Source organism: Monodon monoceros, unplaced genomic scaffold (genome assembly GCF_005190385.1).
Source record: "Monodon monoceros isolate NGI ecotype Baffin Bay Population unplaced genomic scaffold, NGI_Narwhal_1 Super_Scaffold_16, whole genome shotgun sequence".
NCBI lineage: Eukaryota > Metazoa > Chordata > Mammalia > Artiodactyla > Monodontidae > Monodon > Monodon monoceros.
The window spans coordinates 25006588-25030445 of NW_021703772.1; the positions used below are offsets into that span (position 1 = coordinate 25006588).

General features: G+C 35.7%; 1 protein-coding gene across 1 annotated transcript in view; it reads left to right on the plus strand.

Moving 5' to 3' along the window:
* The window catches only part of ERBB4 (erb-b2 receptor tyrosine kinase 4), a 671873-nt gene that overhangs the window by 145642 nt on the left and 502373 nt on the right, over positions 1 to 23858 (plus strand). The window contains exon 2 of the mRNA XM_029224991.1: positions 17010 to 17196. Coding sequence (XP_029080824.1) covers positions 17010 to 17196 — 187 coding nt within the window. The remainder of the gene's footprint in view (positions 1 to 17009; positions 17197 to 23858) is intronic.

The window sequence follows — 23858 nt, forward strand, 5'->3', positions numbered from 1 at the left end:
TATATATATATATATATATATATATATATATATATATATATATATATTTAAGTTAGTTACTGAGTAACTGAGGGTACTGAATATAGCCTGGAGACTACAAAATATAATTTTTGTAGCAAAAGATACCTTCTCAGAGAGAAAGGAGAATTATGTCTATTAAGAAAATAGCTGAGGGCTTCCCTGGTGGTGCAGTGATTAGGAATCTGCCTGCCAATGCAGGGAACACGGGTTCGAGCCCTGGTCTGGGAGGATCCTACATGCCGCGGAGCAACTAAGCCCGTGAGCCACAACTACTGGGCCTGCGCGTCTGGAGCCTGTGCTCCGGAACGGGAGAGGCCGTGACAGTAAGAGGCCCGCGCACCGTGAGGAAGAGTGGCCGCCGCTCGCCGCAACTGGAGAAAGCCCTCGCACAGAAACGAAGACCCAACACAGCAAAAATAAATAAATAATACTTAAAAAAAAAAATAGCTGACTTTGTTTATAAATTTGCTTCTAAATATAACATCTTAGCCTTAATGTCCCTGAGTTGCATTAGGCAAGCTTTTTTAACAGTGAATTAAAAAAAAATTAATATAGAAAGCTTTGCTACTGATAAATTAGGTTATGAAGTGAAAAAAGAAAAAGAAAAACATTTATTTTTGTACACTTTACCCATATGAATAGATATTTATTTATCCATCCATCCATCATCCATGCAGCCACCTCTGTCAGTCTATCTGCAGAGCTATTATATATCTATTTTTCTACCTGCTTGTATTTTTAGATATGTATAAAGATAACTTTAGGTTAAGAAGATAGACATTATTATAAGACTATCCATGTAAATCTTCTTCATAATGTATATGCATTTTATGGATCAGGTTAACAGTACACTAGTGAACACTATTAATTTTCACTACTTTTAGAAAACCTACAAGCAATAAAATTAAACAGTTGCCCCAAATTAGTAAATCTGTAGCAGGGTTTTTCAGTCTTAGTACTATTGACAGTTTGGATCTGAAGTTTCTTTCTTGGGAGTGGATAAGGGTTGTCCTGTGCATATATGATATTTATTAGCAACCCAGATCTCTCCTCATAAAATGCCAGCCCACTCCAAGTGTGACCTCTATTAATGTCTCCAGACATTGCCAGATGTCCCATGGGGAGCAAAAAGCTTGAGAATCACTGTTTTATATTTATACAGGAATAATAAAAACTGACAACGATAAATATATATTAAATCACAGGTGCTAACATTATTTATTTATTTATTTATTTTTTGCGGTAAGCGGGCCTCTCACTGTTGTGGCCTTTCCCATTGCAGAGCACAGGCTTCGGACGCACAGGCTCAGCGGCCATGGCTCACGGGCCCAGCCGCTCCGCGGCATGCGGGATCTTCCCGAACCAGGGCACGAACCCGTGTCCCCTGCATCGGCAGGCGGACTCTCAACCACTGCGCCTCCAGGGAAGCCCCCATAATTTATAAGTTAAAAAACAAACAGAAAAATATATCATATTTAATAGATATGCAAATGATAATATTTAAAAGAATTTTCAAAGAAGAATATGTTAATTTAGCTTCAGGAAACCAAACGTTCACATATTCACAAATTTGTTCTTTTACCCAGTTAATGATCACTCCATCTACTAAATCACCCAAGCTAAAAAGAACTGAAGTCATTTCCTGTTTTATTTTCTTCCTTAATCCCCATATCCAGTAAGTCACTGAAGTATTTGTTATTCCACCTCAGAAAGATGGCTGGAATCTCATCCCCAGCTATTCTGTATTCACTGCCACCATCATCTCTTGCTTGGCAAGAATTTCCTTACTTTTCTGTCTCTACCAGCTTCTCATCATCCTGCCCCATTTTTACACTGAAACCAGGCAGATAATTCTACAAAACGAATCACAGCCTCATTCTTGTAGACAGTGCCATTAAATCCCTGCTGCCTGGAAGATAAAATTTGGAATTCCTACATTAGCGTTTTTCCAGTTGTATCTCCTGTCCTCCTGGCCTCATTTTCAGTTTGGGACTTTTAGACCTGTGAACACACCAGACTCTCTCAAGGCGCTTTGCCATAAGACATGTTATTCTTTCTGCCTAGATTGCACAACCGTGCCTTATTAACATATTCAGTTCCTGAGTCTGAATAGAGAGGATTTGATAGCAAGGAATATCATGCAATCTGAAATTGCTTGATTCCTAAATTTCAGATATCAAGTGGTAAAATATGTAGACATAAAGAGACACCTTTGTGTGCTTCCTTGTGTTTACCATCAAATAACATCTTTTTATAACCGTTATGTTACAAATACAATGCAAATACTGAAAACTTCACAAAACAAAAACTAGTTTCAGGAATTTATAAAGGCATACAGTCTTGTAACTGTTAGTCTACATCAAGAAATAGAACTTTGCTAGCCACCCCCAGGAACTCAACAATGTGCCTCATCCTAGTCTCAAACCCATTTCTCTACAAAAGTAACCACCACCCTTACTTTTATAAAATTGCTTTTTTGTGTTTCTTTATATTCACCGAAGTATTCAACCCTAGACATTTTGTTTGATTTTGTAATTTTTTTTAAAATTTAAGACTTTTAAATAGAGGTTCCTCTTCCCATCCCCATCCCTTATAATTTATCCATTCAAGCCTGGATGATTTTTTTCTGTAGAATTTTCTAGAACCTGGGTTTTCTTGTTGCTTATTCATAATAGAGATCAACATGTTCTTCTGCCCTCTTTAGTTCCTCCAAATCAGCAGCTGGATCCAGAGACTTCATCACATTCATGTTCAATGCCTTTGGTGAAACCACAGGTGGTGGTGTGTTCAGCTAGAGGCACAGAATGACTGGTTGTTATGAGAACTGTCAAGGGCTTTGAGGTTTTAACCTGCTTGCAAGCTAACGATTTAGCCTGGCACTCGTGTTGGCAAAGCACTTGAGACTGTATGGCACAGCAGTCAGCATCAGTTCTTGTTTACATTGTTCCCCCTCTCTGCTGGGGCAGTTCCCATAGGTGTGATTGGGAAGTGGGCACAGGTAGGTATTGTACACAAAATGGATTTGTGTCACAGTGGAGGAACGCTGACCATAGGAAATTTCAATCTATATACACTACCACGTGTAAAATAGATAGCTAGTGGGAACCTGCTGTATAACACAGGGAGCTCAGCTCAGTGCTCTGTGGTGACTTAGATGGGTGGGATGGGGGGGGGGGGGGGAGGGAGATCAAAGAGGGAGGGCGGATATATGTATACATATAGTTGATTCACTTCATTGTACAGCAGAAATAACACAACGTTGTAAAGCAACTATACCCCAATTAAAAAATAAAAAAAGAGGGCTGCTAACAAATTTGCCTTCTGCCCTGGAGGGGAAAACTATCATTATATTCCATTGCTGTTTGCTACACACATCCTTGAAAAGGTAGTCTGGAACAAAAGCTGATATAAACCATGCAGAAGAACCATGCAGAATTGCCTCCTATTAATTTTCTCTATTACTGTGATATCATTTGCAGTGACCAGCCACTGATGTTAAATACCTAGAACCATTAATTCACCCCCCGCGCAAAAAAAAAAAAAAAAAAAAATCAGAGCAATAGTGCTTTAATTTTTTAAATAAATTTTATTTTTAGCAGTTTTAGATGCGTAGGTAATTTGTAAAGAAAGTACAGAGAGTTTCCATATAGATTACACTCAGTTTCCAGTATCGTTAACATCTTATATTAGTATGGTATATTTGTTACAATTAATAAACCAATACTGATTAATACTCATTTTGACTTTTTTCTTATTCATTAGTTGGGATACTTTATAAATACATGCCTTAAATCTAGTATTTGGTTACCCAGTGTTACAACTCATATATTACTGTCCAAAGGTGACTAATTAATTTAATTTAATATTATTATGATCTCATAGATTTAAATGTGTTTCATGGAACTCAATCATTTGCTATTATTATTATCATTTTTGGAATTCAAATTCCCCAGTCAGTAGCTGGGAAGGAGCTCTTTCAATTGGTTCTTAAACCCTTTTGACCTGGTCATAGTACTTTGTGATAACATCCTCACTACCTGATATAATGTGATGTTTCAAGTCATCTTATAAAGTTCTTGCTCCAGATCCAGAATCTGAAATTGCTCCAAAAAATTTGAAAAGCAGGTGTATTTTTTAAAGGCTATATTTAAAATGACTGGGATTTTAGAGCTCTGGAATAAGACAAATCTTTGTTGTTGTTGTTGTTTTTAATATTTCCTTATTCACTTTTTATGTCTATGTTCCTTTGGGCATATTATTTAACTCTAGTTTCTTCATCTGTAAAATGGAGATAATAGTACTTAAAGAGTTGATGTGACCAGGAAATGGTATAAGGCCTATAAAAATGTTTCACATACAGAAAACACTGAATAAATATGAATTAATATAATTATCAGGAATAGTTAATACCCACTTAGAAAGTTTTGACTTGCAAAAGGATACTAAACAAGAAAAACATTTTAGTACCTAGTCTCAAGACCCCTGATCTCAGTTCATATCATGTCTATAGTCCTTACTGTACCTACAGATATCTATAGAATACCTGCTGTGTTTGTTTGAAGTGAATATTAAGAACATTGTAAGTAACATAAGACCTTGTTGTCTTTGGAAGAGATGACTCAAGCAAGTATTTATTCTTTATAAATTAAGCCTTTTCTTTTCTGGCAAATATTTACACAGTTATTAAAGTGTATATTGGCAGTCTTGTCAAATTCAAGCCTGATACTTTGGCTCTACTATTTCTGAAATTGCTAACCTTTTCATTTAAAAATAACAACAGACCAGTCACAAAAGCAGTCACCTCTAACTTCTGAATCCTCAAAGGCCATTTCCCAGATGCTTTTCGAGAGAGCCAACTATTTTCATGTCATTTCCTGAAGGCCCATATTCCTCCTTTACATTTTGAGCGGGGAAAAATCACATTTAAAAAAGACCTCAAATGTAAAACTGTATTGTAACTCAATTGTAGATTGAAATGGTATCGAGCATTTCTCTCATCTAAACTTTGGTAATACATAGTTATTCCTTTAGAAATAGAGAAGCAGAGTTTAATATATGCTGTGCAACAGAGGCAGCATGTTAAAGAAGACAAAAGATTCTGTATTCAGAAGAAACAATGGCAGCTAATACTGAGAGCCTGCAGTAAGCCAGGCCTTTTCTTAAGCAATTTACAGGGATTTACTTCTCAAAATAATCTGGGAATTTGGGAACTTAATATCACTAGTTTACAGATAAAGAAAATGAGGCACAGAAGGATAAATCATTTACACAGTATAACACTGCTAAATGCTAGAATGTGAATTTAGGAAGTGTGTTAGTTTGCTAGAGCTGCCATAACAAAATACCACAGACAGGGTGGCTTGAACAGAAATTTATTTTTTCACTGTTCTGGGGGCTAGAAATCTATGATCAAGTTGCCAGCTGGGCTGTTTTTTTCTGGTTTTCTCATTGGCTTATAGATGACTGTCTTCTCTTTATGTCATTTCCCATATTGTTACCTACATGTGTGTCTGTGTCCTAAATTTCTCTTCATATAAGGATACCAGTGATTGGATTAGGGCTACCCTAATGACCTCACTTTAATTTAATTACCTTTTTAAAGACCATACTCCAAATACGATCACATTCTAATATACCGGGAGTTAGGTCTTCAACATATAGATTTGAGGGGTCTTAATTCAGACCGTAACAGGCAGTCTGACTGGAGCCCACAACTTTATGCACTGTGTAGCACCAGTTGTTTAATTAATCAACTTTAATATCAGACATATATTTGCTTGCATATTATTTGTGCACATTCCTAAACTACACAAAATATTTGTAACTTTTGTATAATTGAACTAACAATAACATGATGAGGACATTGATCATCTTTTGAAGATCTTCAACTTTGAAGCATTTAGCTGAAATTTGTCCTGTATTTCAGAAGAGAAATTAAGATTAACTAACTTATGCAAGGTCAATAATTAATGGAGACAAGAGTCAAACTAAAATCTGTCAGACTGCAGCACCCAAATTTAAACATTGGGCTGCATGGACCTAACCAGTTTGGTTCTCTATGGAGGAACATACACATCACACATACAATATAAATAAATATTACAGTGCTTTGATTCATGTGTAGTCTCAGATGTATGAAAGTGCTGACAAACAGTATTTTTTTAATTGAAGTATAATTAATTTACTAATATTATATTAGTTTCATGTGTACAACATAGTGACTCAATATTTTTAATAGATTATACTCCATTTAAAGTTATTATAAAATATTGGCTATATTCCCTGTGCTGTATTCTTGTAACGTTTATTTTATACATAGCAACTTGTGCCTCTTAATCCTTTATTCCTATCTTTCCCCTCCCCATTTCCCACTCCCCACTGGTAACCACTAGTTTGTTCTCTATCTGTGAGTCTGCTTCTGTCTTGTTATATTCATTCATTTGTGTTTTTTTTTAGATTCTATGTATAACTGATAACATACAGTATTTGTTTTACTCTGTCTGACGTACTTCATTTAGCATAATACCCCCTAGGTCCATCCATGTTGTTGCAAATAGCAAATTGTATTCTTTTTTATGAATGAGTAATATTCCATATATACCACATGCTCTTTATCCATTCATCTGTTGATGGACACTTAGGTTGCTTCCATATCTTGGCTATTGTAAATAGTCCTGCTATGAACGTTGGGGTGCCTGTATCTTTTCAAATTAGTGTTTGTGTTTTCTTCAGGTATATACCCGGAAGTGGAACTGCTTGATCTTATGATAATTCTATTTTTACTTTTTTGAGGAACCTCCATACTGTTTTCCATAGCAGCTGTACCAATTTACATACCTACCAACAGTGTTCAAGGGTTCCCTTTTCTCCACATCCTGCCAGCATTTGTTATTTGTAGACTTTTTGATTAGAGTCATTCTGACAGGTGTGAGATGATATCTCACTGTTGTTTTGATTTGCATTTCTCTGATGATTAGCAATGTTGAACATATTTTCATATGCCTATTGGCCATTTATATCTCTTTGGAAAAATGTCTGTTCAGGTCTTCTACCATATCGTTTTATTTTAATTGAGCTGTTTGTTTTTTAGATATTGAGTTGTATGAGCTGATTAAATATTTTGGATATTAACTTCTTATCGATCATACCATTTGCAACATTTTCTCCCATTCAACCTACGTTGTCTTTTTGTTTTGTTTATGGTGTCCTTTTATTTGCAAAAGATTTTTAGTTTAATTAGGTCCCATTTGTTTATTTTTGCTTTGGTTTACTTTGCCTTAAGAGACAGACCCAAAAAATTATTGCTATTATTTATGTCAGAGATTTATATTCTGCCTATGATTTCTTCTAGGAGTTTTATGGTTTCCGGTCTTATATTTAGGTCTTTAATCCATTTTGAGTTTGTTTTTGTATATGGTGTAAGAAAATTTTCTAATTTCATTATTTTACATGTAGTTCAGTTTTACAACCACCACTTATTGAAGAGACTGTCTTTTTTCCATTTTATATTCTTGCCTCCTTTGTCATAAATTAATTGACCATAGATATATGGGTTTATTTCTGGGCTCTCTAGTCTGTACCATTGATCTATATGTCTGTCTTTGTGCCAGAACAATATTGTTTTAATGACTGTAGATTTGTAGTATAGTCTGAAGTCAGGGACCATGATACCTTCAGCTTTGTTCTTTTTTTTTATTATTTATTTTATTTATTTTTTGCGGTACGCGGGCCTCTCACCGTTGTGGCCTCTCCCATTGTGGAGCACAGGCTCCGGACACGCAGGCTCAGCGGCCATGGCTCACGGGCCCAGCTGCTCCGCGGCATGTGGGTTCTTCCCGGACCAGGGCATGAACCCGCATCCCCTGCATCGGCAGGTGGACTCTCAACCACTGCGCCACCAGGGAAGCCCAAGCCTTTTATCATTTTGTAATGCCCTTCTTCGTCTCTTGTTACAGTCTTTGTTTTAAGTTGTATTTCGTCTAATATAAATATTGTTATTCTAGCTTTATTTCTGTTTTCCTTTGCATGGAATATCTTTTTTCCATCCTTTAACTTTTAGTCTGTGTGTATGTGTATTTAGATCTGAAGTGAATTTTGTATAGGCAGCACATATATGGGTACTGTTTTATTTGTTGAGGGGGGGGTTGTTTGTTAGTTTTGTTCTTTTCTTCAGTCAGCCACCCATGTCTTTTGATTGGGGCATTTAGTCTGTTTGTACTTAACATAATTATTGATAAGTATACTTCTTGCCATTTTGTTAATTGTTTTCTGATTGTTTTAATAGTTCTTCTCTGTTCCATTCTTCTTCTCTTGTCCTATTCCTTTGTGATTTGTGGACTCTCGTTAGTGCTGTATTTGCATTTCTTTTAATTCACTTTTTGTGTATGTGTTGTAGGATTTTGGTTTTAGTTTGCCATGGTGTGTGTGTGCAATCCCTTCAAGAGTAGAGTCTCAGTTTCCCACAGCCCTCCTGCTCTTTCAGATATAAGCTCTGCTGGGTTTTAAAGCCAGATGTTATGGTGTCTTCCCAGTGCAGGCTCCACAGCCTGGGGAGCCTTATGGGCTCAGCCTCCTTGCTCCTCAGGGGGACCTTCATGGTTGTGATATCCCACTACTTGTGTGTGGCCACACCAACAGTGAGAGTTCTAATCAGACCGCATCTCTGCCCCTCATACCCATCTCAGTGTGTCCTTTTCTTTGTATCTTTAGTTGTAGAAAACCTGTTCTGCTAGCCTTCAGGTATTTTTGAGAGATAATTTTTGTGTATATATTTGTAGCTTTGGTGTGTCCATGGAAGGAGGTGAACTCAGGATTTTCCTACTTCACCATCTTGATCCAGAAACGCTAAATCTTAATACTATATTTTAGATAATTATAAAAGAGTATTAAAATGCCAATTTGGAATTGAGGTTTAAAAATATAATCCAACCTGTATAAACACATGGGAAAAATATTTTTAAATTAGAGATGATGGAAATTTTAACAGTACAGATTTTCTTTTTGAAATATAGACACTTAAAATTGAGATTTGTGTGTGATTATGTAAATGGATTTACAAAAGCTCCCAATTTAATTTGTACAATCTAATTCTAGTGTAAAATGTCTATGATATGGCAGTATAGCTGAGATAAGGTCAGGAGATGAAAGACCAATTGGGAATGTAGATCTGAAGGGGGACTATTAAGAACCCTCTGGCCAGCTAAGAAAGATATAGAGGACAAAGAAAAAAGATGATTACTTTGAGAGAGGTGAGATAAGTAGTTCTCTTTTCAATGGAACTATGGTATTCACTGCAAGGAAGTCATGAGTTGAAAGCTGGCTAGGTGGCCAGTGATGAATGAATAGCCTGTAGATTTCTTAGAGAGTAGGGGTGGTAGCAGTACTAGCACATAAGAGACTGGCTGGTAATAGCTGAGAGATTGCAGTTTTGCTGGGAAGAACTGGATTAGATTCTCTGTCCCTTGAGTGTTGTTTCATGCTGTGTAAAATGAGCATGAATTTAAATCTACCACAGTCAGGTACCTGACATTTTGCGTTACTCTATTTTCCCAAATCTAATTAGATCAGACTTTGAGCTCCTGCTTGCCTGTGTGGTCTAATCATTGGATTTTTAAGGAAAGTGGGAAAACTGAAAGCAAGATTCTAAAGCCAAATACTCTATAATGTTTGGAGGTTTCACATGTGAGTTAGATATTTGACAGTCAATTTCTATCTCTATGCAACAGGAATATGTAATGGTTGCTATATGCTTACTAATTTTTTGTGGTAAATTTCTTAATATCTTATCATAGTTAAGAATATTCTCTGCTTTAGAAATTCCCAGGTTTGCTGTAAGGGCAGAGACAGAAATTAATTTCCTAGGGAAACTTAATGGAAAGCCCTACTGTCAGAGAGGCTACAATTTGCTACTACATTTGTCACCGTCAGAGAACACATAAATTCTGCAGTCATTACAAGCCGAGGGGGTTTTTCTCCCAATCCCCCATTCCCATAGTTCTCTGCTCCCCACTATTCTCTGTGATACTACAGATTTATTTAATTCAAGTCTACTGATCATAAGTAATCACTATTATATTTGTGTACATCTTAACTAATGGAATATGTTAGTATTACTTGTGGATAATACCTAATTGGGTATGAGTGCATAAGGCACTGGAGTAGAAGATAGGAATTCAGAACTATTTTGACTTGCTACAGAAAGTCTTGACGAAAGTGAATAGGTATATTTTCAAAGGTGCCTATACTAAATAAAAATAACAAGGAATTGATGTATAATTTGAGTAGGAAAAAATCTAGAAAACAGTGTTTTACACATTTAGCCAAGAATGTATTATTGATTTTAATATGTGTAAAATTTTCCCTAAACACTGATTAAGTATTCAGAAATTGTGAGGTACTACAATCAGTTGAATCTTAAGGTACATGAAGGAACATTTAAGGAACTATTCGCTATTCCCACTAAGTACAAAATTAGAGAAAATCTACTGTAATTAAAGAATAAGAGAATTGTTTCAAATACAAAAAAAATGAACAGTGGTTATAAGAGTTGTGAAATGCAATAGAGATTTAGAAATAATAAAGACTGATTTTTCTGGAATGATCTGAAGGTAAATGGAAAGCCCAGTGCAGCAGTACAATCTCTTCAATCTTTGGTTGAATGACACCCACTGAAAATACTGGGAAGTTTATAACTGCAGATTTAACATTTTTTTCTTAAAATATTATGTGGGAAAAATGGTTATGAATTTCTGTCCTTCAGAACAAACCATGGTTTTTTTTCTAAGCTTATTGCTAATATGGTATGAGAAGTTGGTCAGATTTCTTTCATTTTTCCATTTCTTTTGATTTCCATCATCAAATGCCATGGACAACAAATTGTCCCTTGGATTAGAAGAGTTTTAAAGCATTTAAAAGTTTAATGATCGTCAATGGTATTCACTCCTTGAACAAAGTAGCTGTGGAAGCATACATTGACAATGGAAATCAATCAGTTTTAGTCAGCAGCAGCTTGCACCACAAAGAGAAATATGTCTGTAGGTGGGTATTCAGTTTTCATTTGACAAAATAGGCAGTTTCCTGGGACTAACCATACTGAACCAGAACCAGAGCCAGGGTTTTCTCTTTTCTGGTGCATTCTGATGATTTCTACTTACCACTGTGGTCCTTGGACACAAGTCATGATTGTGTTGTTCAAAGAATTTTTTTTTTTATTATCAGAACGTTCATAAAATCATTTTCGATGGAAAACAGTATCTAAGAAGAACTTAAGCGTTGCATTCTCCTTTTTAATTCAACAGTCATCACTGAATCTCTTTTCAGTGCCAGGGTCTGTACTAAGGGTTATAACATACACAGAAACAATATAAGGAACCAATTCGATAATTTAGGAATAAATTGCAAGTTGAAGAGGCAAAATATAAACATACTGAAGGTCACACAACAAAGAGGTTAAAAGCAATGGTTCTCATGTTATAAATATTTTTGTCTTCAACTCCGATTGTCCACAGATAGTTCGTCTGCCTTGGCTATTAACAGAGATAACAGTGTTTGTAATAGCTAGCAGTTGCTGAACTCTTACAGACATTTGTCTTATATCTTCTAATCCTTATAACACCTTTATAAGAGAGGTATTGCTATTTATTTTTTAAAGATGAAGCAACTGAGGCTCAGAGAAGATAAACATCTTGATCAACACCACAAAGTTAGAAAGCATAGCCTGGCTTTGCCTAATAGTTGAGCCCACATTTCTTACCATTATACTTTCCACAGATAAGTCCATATGCTTAAAACTTGTTTTTATTTTTATAAAAATTTTTGAGACATTTAAAAGTCTTGTGCTGCTCACATTCTTTCTAATGGCTGAAAAGAAAGGAACAATGGATAACTAACATGATTATGTGACCTAATCAGACATTGTAAGCTTAATTGACCGTTAGGTATCTCTTGACTTTTTACCCAGATTTCTTAGTGACCTGCTGATATTAACTCATAAGCACGTTACTGACGCTTTTTCATTATTAAGCAATCCTGCCATTACTAAGTTGCTTCCTGTAATTTTATTTGCAATCAGTATGCCTGGTAGCTCATGTTATCTGCAGTGGAGTTTCCCATTGAGATGTTTCAAGATATTTGTTCCCAGAAAGGTTTTAAGAGTACCTACAAGAATGTGGCTCTGAATTCCGGAAAACAGAAAACTTAGGAGGACAAAATCAAGGCATATTTGTGGCTTTTAAATATAAGAATTTTATATTCATCTCCCATAATTCTTTAAAAATTCTTTGATTCTATGAGCCCCTCCAGATATAAATCTTGGGTTGAGGGATTTGCTATAATCTTTTTCCTCTTAATATTTACATTATTTGCTGTGTAGGAGTTAGTGGTATGTGGGATGAGTGAATAGGATCTTCACCATCATTATTAGCAAATAATTCATCATGAATGAATTACATATCACCTACTCATGGGCGGCTTTGTTCAAAATGGTTTGAACATATGCTTTCTCAGCATTAACACATCATGATGCCCAGAGTTCCCACTGCAAAAGGATTATTTGTTAAGGTAATGGTTAAGTTACATGCATTATTTTGCAAGACCAGAGGGTAATAAATAAGCAGAATGGGTAATGAAAGAGACTCATTTTAGACACAAGAATCTCAATTAAAACAGTAAATCCCTCCAGTCCCAGAATCTGGACAAGGGAGTAGCTGTTGCTATTAACCTGACCTTTTATGAAGATAACAAAAATGTTTCTAAGAATGCTTTAATGCACACTCTGGAATGAGGAGTACATACATTTTACAATGCAATTAATTCAAATATTTATACATTAAATAATATGTGAAAACAAAGATGCTCTTAGTTATATTTTACTTTCTCATGTAGCTAAAGGCACTTGGAGCATCCTCTTCTATGATTAGTTGATTTTTCTCTATATTTTCACCATTGTTCTTGGCTTATATCCATAACACTTTTTATACTAAAGGCTTTATTATTTGTGGATTATTTGTAGCCTCTGCTAATGTGTGGTCCAAAAGCCATGCCAAATGGTGCATCTGTATCAATTAATAGCTAAAAAGAATTTATCCCTCTAATAAACACTGCAGAATTGCCTACTGACATTGTGTCTTTGCTCATAAACCTCTTCATTTTCCTGAATGTGCTTCACCTGTGTTTTCTCTGATAATCCCATCAATGTGACCTTCTATCCTAAGATAAGCCAAGAGATTTTTACAGTTTTTGTTAAAAAGATCCACTTCTTAGGTGAAGTTAGAGCTAATGGTGAGTTTGTTAGGAAGACTGATGGATATTATAATATGTTTTAGACAAAGGATTGATAATATATCCTCTGCCCCAACATTTATTATAGTGCTATTATTGTAACCTAGAGCAGCTGATAATAATTATATATAAGCCAAAAAAATAAATTATTTTTATAATGAATGAAATAATTTTACTTTTTAGACCAAATGATGTTAGAAATTGTTTATGATCTCTCTTTTGAGAACTCAAAGGGATAACAGCACAATCATTGGAACAGTGGTTGAAGGAGAACTTGTAGGGCTCTAGGGCTCCACTATTCCAGGCAAGTGTGATTTTAAAACAAATTGTAGCATGCAAACAATGCATGCCACTGCTGATCTTTAACCCCTCTTCCCATTCCCCAGAACATTCATCTCTTCAATCCAAAATGCTCAGTGTCTCAGGAATTCCCGTTGTGACATAGAGTTCCCAATTTGATGCCAGACATGAGTAGTTTCATGTGTCCCTTGCCTCTTTGTTGCCACCTTTGCTCTATTAGCATTCTACTCATCACGATGATGAGTGGTAGCATGTTTATCCTTAAGAATTGTGGACCTGGGGCCTTCCCTGGTGGCGCAGCAATTAAGAATCTGCCTGCCAATGCGGGGGACATGGGTTTGAGCCCTGGTCCGGGAAGATCCCCCATGCCGCGGAGCAACTAAGCCCGTGCACCACAACTACTGAGCCTGAGCCCTAGAGCCCGTGAGCCAAAACTACTGAAGCCAGCATGCCTAGAGCCCATGCTCTGCAACAAGAGAAGCCACCGCAATGAGAAGCCTGCGCACCGCAGCGAAGAGTAGCCCCTGCTCGCTGCAACTGGAGAAAGCCCATGTGCAGTCAAAAATATAAATAAATTAATCAATTAAAAGAATTTAAAAAAAAAGAATTGTGGACCTGGGACAATATACATGGAAGCCTACATATTGTGGGGCTTATTGTTTATTATAAATCAAGCAAATGTTATTCAATAAAATAAGTTCTATCCTCCCATTTTGATGGATATATCTTTATAACAACCCGGAAAGCCAAGTGAAATGTTAGAATTTTTGGACTCCTCAGGAATATGGTGGCATAGAGAGAGATGGCCTCCAGCTTCCAGCCCCTCCTTCACCTAGTTCTATCCAGTTTTGTGGGAGGTCTTGCACACAAGTGAATGGACACTCTAGTCCACACATCCAGGATCCATACACTCTCCCCTTAAACATCTGCACCTGGACCACCCATCTTTCTTAACTGTATGCAAATTGGTGGCACAGTCTGTGGTCTGGGGGACAGAACAGAACTGGGAAAGATGATATTACAGGCCCTGTACTTGGGTGTGGGGGGTGGCTTTTGAGGAATGGAATTCTGGGTTCACAGGGTTTTGGAGCATGATCTGTCTAGAAGAGGGCATTGCAGGCTGCGGGTGGGTACTCCTCTGGACTCCGTAGACTACCTAGTGGTGAAGGTATGGCCAGAGAAGAGCCAGAGTGTTCAGCAAACATTTGTTGGTTTCTTACTAAGTACTAGCCCTGTTCTGGTCCCCTGGGAAACATGAGTGAACAAATTAAAATGCTTGCCCTTATAGTGCTTATATTCTGGGAAATAGAGAAAAAGACTATAAATACTAAATGTAGTAAATATATAAACTATATAGTATGTTAGCGTGTGAGAAGTACTGTAGAAACAATAAAAATTAGAGAAAGGAAAGATGGGAGGGTTGCCATGTTAAATAGATCAGTCAGGCTTGGCCTCAACTGAGAAGGTTGATTTGAGCAAAAACTTGAAGGCAGTGAGGAAATCAGCCAAGAAGATAACAAGAGGAAGAGACGCTCAGGCCCTTAAAAGTACAGTGAGCACCTCGAGGTAGGACAATTCTCAGCATGTTGAAAGAACAACAAAGAGACCAGCAAATCTGGAAAGAGCGAGCAAGGTGTAGAGTTAAAAAGAGAAGTCAGAAAAAGAATGATGACCAGATCATACAGTGTAGCACTGTCCAGTAGAAATACAATGAGTGCCATAAAAATGTAATTTAAAATTTTCATGTAGCCACAAAAAAAAGGTACAAAGAAACAGGTAAAAATCAACTTTAATAATGCATCTAGTAAAAATCAGTTTATCTAAAATGTTTTCATTTCAACATGCAATCTTTGAAATCCAGAGTGTATTTTACACTGACAACACATCTCAGTTCGTACGAGCTACATTTCAGTTGTTCAATAGCCACATATGATTAGTGGTTGCTCTACTGGCCAACACAGATATAGGTTTTGACTCATCCTTGAAAGAACTTTGACTATTACCCTGAGTGATTTGGGAGGCATTTCAGTTTTAAGAATTGAAGTGTCATGATTTGATCTATGTTTTAAAAACATCAGGGCTAGCCTTAACTGAGAATACACCAAAAGGGATCAAGCATAGAAAGAGGGAGACCCGTTACAGTAATCTTGATGAAGAATGACGGTGGCTCAGAGGATACCAGTGGATGCCCTAAGTAGTTGAATTGCTAATCCTTTTAAAGATAGAACAAATAGGATGAATTGCATTTGGTGTGGGAAAGGGAAGTCAAGAATGATCCCAAGACTTTGGCCTGAATAACAGGAAGGATGGATTGACATCAACTAAGATGACCAAGACTGTTGGGAGGATGGGGAAAGAAGATATATGTTCAGTCTTGGGAAGGTGTATCTGAGAAGCCTATGAGGCATCCAAGTGAAGATGCAGAGTAGGCTTGGTTATGAGCCTGGAGTTTAGGAGAGAGTTTGGATGTAAAAGTTTGGAGATCATCAGCCTTAAAATTGGGTAACACAAGGGGGAAGAGTAGATAGAAGAGAGGACCAAGGACTGAGCATTAGGACATCTGAAATTAAGAGATCTAAAATAGCATGAAATTGACATTAAATAATATCAAATATTTGAGCACTTTTGAATTGTGTTTAATTTAAAAAATAAGATGTATAACCACTACTGTCATTATTTGCATTTTACTAAAATCTATAGCTTTAGATGAAGCCTAAAGCCTTTTTTGTGACTTTTTTTTGCTTTAAAATGTCTCACAAACCTTTAAGTAATTAACTTATATTATAGACAACTACATTTAAACAATAAGCAGTCAAAATAAAAATTGTGGTTGTAATCAAATTAGAAACCATAATCAGTATCTAATGCATATTTTTATATATAAATATGTGCATATATTTGCCAGAGATGTATAAGGCAATTGTTCTTTGATAACTATAGATTTAAACACTAGCAGCTTGAAATCTGTCCCACAGTCTACAGTCCACAAACTAAGGCATCTTTGTTTTATTTGTGATAAGCTTACCAATTTGTTTTTTTTTGATATAAAGTTTGATTGATGGTTATGTGTTCTTACCTCATTTTAGTCTGTCAGAGAATGAGATCTTTATTCCTTTCATTATATTCAGATCTCAAATATGAGGAATGCTTCATACAATAAAATTCATTCTTTTTACTATAAACACACTCATGACTTTTAAAAAAATACAACTAATTCTTCAAATGAGATTCTAACCCTTGTGATCTTGTGTGTCAAGGCAATTATTTATAGTATAATGTGGAAATTAGTGTATTCAATTAAAAGCTGAAAATTGGAATTAAATAACTCATTTTTATCTAAATGACTACATAAACATACTGACAAACAGTTTTTAATTGTTTAACACAGGCAATTGTTTGTGTCTTTTCAGTCTATAAGAGAAGTCACAGGCTACGTGTTGGTGGCTCTTAATCAGTTTCGCTATCTGCCTCTGGAGAATTTACGCATTATTCGTGGGACAAAACTTTATGAAGATCGATATGCCTTGGCAATATTTTTAAACTACAGAAAAGATGGAAACTTTGGACTTCAAGAACTTGGATTGAAGAACTTGACTGGTAAGGAAAATATATAAAATAGAAAATGTACTCTTATTATCAATATAATAGACACACACATATGGGTGTATGGTTTCTCCAGTGTATATTACATTGATTATTATACTTGAAATATATACTATTTATTATAAAGCATTGAATTATATACTATTTATTCATTTTATGAGAAACGATGCCCTGCGATTCCCTTGTTTTATGTACAGATATTGTAAATGCAGTCTGACTGTATCTCAGCTGAACAGAAGTACGCTCGAAGGAAATGCTCAGTGACTCTGAAAACTGAGATATGAAGCAGGTTTAAGAATGCTATGTTCGGTGGTCTTAGGTGAACAGTGGACCATATCATCAAATCTCTGCAATAATACCCTAACTTTCACTTTCGTTACAGCTCAGTAAATACACAAACCATTATATCTAGTTCCACTAATCTAGCTTTTTGTATAATCCCTTATTTTCTAAAAACATATCTAATGTATTGATCCAGTTTGGATTTCTTTTATTGAGTAACTCACTAAATGCCATTAGTAATTCGTTCTCATAACGCTTTAATAACATCAGTGATTTTTTTCCCCCTAAGATTGGAAATAGGTAATTGCTAGCAACTTAAATTATCATCTTGCTACAAAAAACACTTTGAGGGAATTTGTTTTGTAAGCTGGTCCTTGCAATCCCACTGATATCTTTTCAATTCATATAGTTCAGAGTTTTGGTACAGGGATTCTAATTGTGAATTTTGCCATATGTGCCTGTAACCAAAATGCACGAATTAGTAATTATATCACAGTGAGAGAAAGGAGTTTGAACTATTAGTTTAATGTAAATTAATATGATCTATATATTTTGCATCAAAATATCTATTGACTTTGTGTGTGTTTGAGTCCACACAGTGTTGATGTTTCTTGATATTGGAATCTGAAATATTTTAGAAGTATTCCCTTAAAATATTAAGAAACAGATTAGATTAATATTGTCAGGTTATTAAAATTATATGCTGCTTTTATTTACAGTGGACATAAAATATATAATTTTAAGTTAGAAGTAGCTTCATAGTTATCCAGACATGAGCTAAAATTGGGATATTTTGGATGAAGAAAGGAGTGTTGATTATGTTATTTATTTTGAACATGATTGCTATAGAATTGATGACATAATGGTAAATGCAAATTGCTCAGAATTTATAGATTCCTTCATCAACATTTTTACCTTTTTTTCTTTCAAAGATAGTCTTCTTATTGAAGGGCAGGATATTTGACTAAATTGCTACTTGCATGGAAATAATGATAGGAGGAAGATTTTTGGAAATGGAACAGATAGAGAAAAATTGAATGATTGAAATTAGGAATCTAAAAATAACATGATCTAGTTAAAACTTGCCTAGGAAGCATTGTGTTTTCTTCATGATTTTTCTCTGATTATATTAAAGAAAAATTGAATAAATTTATCTTCAAATTTTTATGATACTTAAATTATGTTATCCCAAAATATGTGCTATTTGAGGAATCTTTTCACACATAAAATTAGTCTTTAAAGAGTTCTATTTATTTCCACATTAACATCAATACTATTAAAAAATTAAAAAGGAGTTATTTTGTCAAAGTATGCCACATTTAAACATACCTTGTCTATTAGTGAGCTTACACCACATCTCACTTATGATTGTGACAGTTTGACTTGTTTCAATCAAAATATAATACTATTATTTAAAAAATATTACTATTCCCTAAGCTGCCAAAAAGCCTTACATTTTCCTGTGCAGCAGTAGAGATGGGTAATTAATAAATGAATAAAAGAATGATTTGAGTGTTTAGAAAAAAATATCTATTTGTTCAAGAGTTCTTATTAATTCACTTTTTGAATATGAGTTAATGAAAAGTACAGTAAAATAACCGGTGGAAAATTTAGACAATTTGGGAAATTTCCAGATATTTTAATATATTTATTACATAGTTGACAATTACATGCCAACATTATTCCTAGAGATAATCTAGAGTCATTGATCGTATTTTAGGTAATAAGATCAGGAGTGTAACTCCAATTTTGAAAATCAGAAGTTATACAGTAAGCACGACTGTGTTTGTGTGTAAGAATGTACGAGGAAGGACAGGAGACATATAACTGTTCAGCTCTTCATCAAAGAGGAATTGGGGATAAAGTTTGCTCTACAGTAATATCTTAAAGAGTTCAGTGTTCTAGGTAACCTGATTAAAGTAGCAAGCAAGCATTGGAGTTCACTTTAGGTGAGATTGTTTTCGTGTTTTGAAAAGATTTTTGTTTTATTTTGTTTGTTGATGGGCTATCCAAAGAAAATTGGTAAACTTTTTTTCCTTTTTTAATTTAATGTTATTGAAATATTAAGAGTAGGGCTACCAGGGCTGGCCTTAAGTTTAGACTTACCTTGTGGAATATGAGGGGAAATAGAAAACCTGCTGAGTAGTCACATGTCTCACTACCTAACTACAGTAGTGAATTAAATTTTTAACTCAGTTCTTTCTTTCTTTCTTTATGTTTGGCTGTGTTTGGGTCTTGTTTCTGTGCGAGGGCTTTCTCTAGTTGCGGCAAGCGGGGGCAGCTCTTCATCGAGGTGTGCTGGCTTCTCACTATCGCGGCCTCTCTTGTTGCGGAGCACAAGCTCCAGACGCACAGGCTCAGTAGTTGTGGCTCACGGGCCTAGTTGCTCCGCAGCATGTGGGATCTTCCCAGACCAGGGCTCGAACCCATGTCCCCTGCATTGGCAGGCAGATTCTCAACCACTTTGCCACCAGGGAAGCCCTTTAACTCAGTGCTTAAGGGGCCAGCAACATCAGCATCACCTGGGCACTTGTTCTAGATATGCAGATTCTTGGGCTTCACCTGAGCACTAATGGATGAGAAATTCTGGGGATGCGACCCACCAAATTTAAGGATCCCTCCAATGATTCTGATGACTATTAAAGTTTGAGAAACAATGTTCTAGTTAATTAAAGATACCAAGAAATGGTAGCAAAATATCTAGTTAATCTCTTCACACTTACTCAATCCAAATAATTTTCATTCATTTATTATCTCCTGGAAGGAAGAGAAGGAATGGTACAGAGAACAGATAAGTTTTTGATTGAATGACAAGAAATATACTCTTGACTGGTGTGAGAATGCAAATAATACACTAGCAGCCTGGATGGAAATGTGGGTATAAAAGAATTTGGAAATAAAAAAGATGCCAGGAATGAAATTTCTTCCGTATTACCACTTTGTCTAACACCAACTTTACGTAATGGTAAACCATTACAAGGACAATAATAATTTATTGAGAACTTTCCTTTTAAGCAAAATTTTCCTTTTGAGCACTTTCAGCAGATAAATAACAAATACTAGTGTTGTAAAAAATAATTTTGAGATTGAGATTTTAAAGCTTTTTGATGTATCCATATTATGTTTCTCCTGAAATCTTTTTTTGCTGTGTTGACTTTAGACTAGTATGCCTTTATAATAGTATGTATGCCTCCTGCAAACTCTATCTTTGTGTAAAAGGGATGTTCGGTTAACATGAAGACTGTCATATATAACGGTTAACGGTTGGTTACCACTTATACATGTGTAAATTAACTCACCACTTTACCCATTCTAACTAACTTAACTTGATGCTCACCAAAAGCTATTCCGTGGACTATAAACATTACTACAGATCTCACTTAGAAACTTTTATTTTGGATGTGCCCAAAGACAAGAAACATACTTAAACATATTTTCCAGAAAGACTTGTCTTACTGCTGCCACTCACATTTCCCTGGTTCATTATGGGTGAGGTGGGGCAGAGTGGAGAAGAGGCAGGTCCCTAGACTAAGGATATGCCACACAATCCAAAAGGGAATAAGGAACTTGTCATGGCAAGCTCTAGGTGCCCTGTTAACACTGGGTCATCCTTTTCTGGTCAAGAGAGAGAACATACTTCTATCAGCGTGTCTCTTCAGGCATATAATCACCTCGAGGCCACTGGGAATGACACTGCTGCATCAGAGGACAGAGCTGGACAGAATTCATTATTACTTCCTCTTTTAAGGTCACTTGCATGTGGCTGTTGTTCTTATTAATCATTCCCAGTGATGATGTCCTGATAAATTTTTTACCAGCTCCTTCTTAGCCAAATATTCCTTTGTGAAATTCAAGCCAACATTTAATATAATATACTTACAACCTTAAGTTGATGAGCTCCTACTTGTTTAGTCACCTTTCTGGCCAAAATATAAAGGTTATTTCATTATATAGGACATGAAAACCACTGTTATTTTTCCCTTTTATAATTTATAAAATTACCTCATCCATTAGTAATGGTAGACAGTATTATACAATTTCATCAATATATTGTAGATATGAAGGAACCTTTGAGAAGTATCTGTGTACTTATATATATTCTAGTATACATATCCTATTTATAATGATGATAAGCCAGGTACAAATATTTTTATTTATTATTTATTTATTTATTTATGGCTGTGTTGGGTCTTTGTTGCTGCGCGCGGGCTTTCTCTAGTTGCAGCGAGTGGAGGCTACTCTTCGTTGCAGTGCGCGGGTTTCTCATTGCAGTGGCTTCTCTTGTTGCGGAGCCAGGCTCTAGGCGTGTGGGCTTCAGTAGTTGCAGCACGTGGGCTCAGTAGTTGTGGCGCACAGGCTTAGCTGCTCTGCGACATGTGGTATCTTCCCGGACCAGGGATCGAACCCATGTCCCCTGACGTTAGCAGGTGGATCTTAACCACTGCACCACCAGGGAAGTCCGGTACAAATTTAATACAGGAATATGTTCATTTTTCTTAACAAATTTCACATTGAAGAATATTTGAATTTTCACCTTATGAATTATGAGAATATATCTTTTGAATGGGTGAAATTTAGGATGATACAAATACACAGTTTATATTTTCCAAGTGTTAACCAAATGTGCTACATATTTTTAGAACTACAGATTCATATATTAATGCCTTTAATATATTATGGCTATTCTAATTGTTTGGTTAACTGTGTCACCTCAGATTATTATCTGAGATGTGGACAAAAAAAAAGTAACCAAAATATAAAATGCTTAAGTTATTTTGAGAGCCCACAATAATAAGGGTGTATTAAATTTACTGAATTCTGACAGACTCAAAGTAAAGTTAAATGCTTAGTCTAGGAGATACAACATCTGAACTGATGTAACACTTGAACAGTGTCACATCTGAGCATTACATCTGAATGTCTGCCTTCAAGTATGCAAAGGCTATTAAGTAAAATAGTTCACCAAAGTAATGCAGCACCTTTTAATGTTTAAATTTCTTAACGCCCTTTGACATTATTTGTAATGGTCAAATAATCTAATTTTGAAATAGACAGGCCACCTGTAACTGACTCAGTGTATATCAAAGAACATGGATGTGGAATCAGAAAAAATCTCTGTTTAAATGTCATATCATCACATAAGAGTCCACATCTCACTGAGATTTAGATTCTTCATTGTTAAAACTGAGAGGAAAATTCCACCTCACAGTGTTAGTTATAGGCACTAACAAAATAAAGCAGGGAACTTGTCAACCATAGTACCTTTCACATAGAGGATGCTTAGGAAATCTTAGTTCTCTTATTGTTTTGTTTTTAGCTTTCCTTTGTGTCAGTACACTGACAAAACAATTGTACCTGTTTCTGCATATTCAAATAGGTTCCTGTTGCTTCATTGGGGCTTTGACAAGTGATTTGTTTAGACAAAAAGATGCTCCAAATTTCAGCATTTCTTCTGATACCACTTAGAAATTACTTTAAGTATAAACTCTCTTCCTCGGTGGTGAGAAGCCTGAGGCTTTTCTCTGTCTACTTTCAGTATGATTGCTGCCTTCAGTACTTCACAGCTCTTCTCTAGTCTTTCAGTGTCTCACCCCAAGCACCTGTTGCCCTAGCCCTTCATTTCAAATTCCCATCATCATGTTTCACCCTTCATTGGCCCTGACATTTGTCTTGACCAAGACAAGAGACATATTGATTCTAAGTTCTTTTAGTGACACTAGAGTCTCTAAGCATTCTTCAGCAGCTCTGTGAAAGGTCTTAGTAATGTATGAGTGGCTTCAACCAGCTTAGTTCAGGGATTGCTGTTAAATACGATGTTTGACAAAAGTACTACCAATATTTACATAAGAAGAAGCACTCAGCATATTGTGATATCTGCAGGAAAAAAAAAATGATTCCAAGAATACTCCTAGCTTAAAGTAGATTAGTTGGAAAATGATTTGATCAAAACTAACCTATAGTGAGAATGCTGTGAGTCAGATGAAATCAGCAAAGAGTGGTGCATTCTTATGAAGGTGTCAATTTTTAGATCAGGTCCGCAATTTCTAAAATTGATACTCTAAACAGTATTTTTTAAAGAAGAATTGTTTGATTGTCATATCAAACAGTGTATATTAACTAGAAAAGGAAAACAATAACAATATGTTTATGTGTATAAGTAAAACAGAAATATAGTTGAAAGAAAATGTTATAAATATGGGATCAGATAGTGTGACCATTTGAGCAAATTTCTAGGACTCATTCTCAGCTTTAGAGAACTGATGAGTGAATTTATGAAATTGAATGAAGGTAAAATGGGAATATCTCCTGCTATACGACTGATCAGAGGGGAGATTGTTACTGGAGAAATGAGACATGGGAAGAGGGATTTTCAG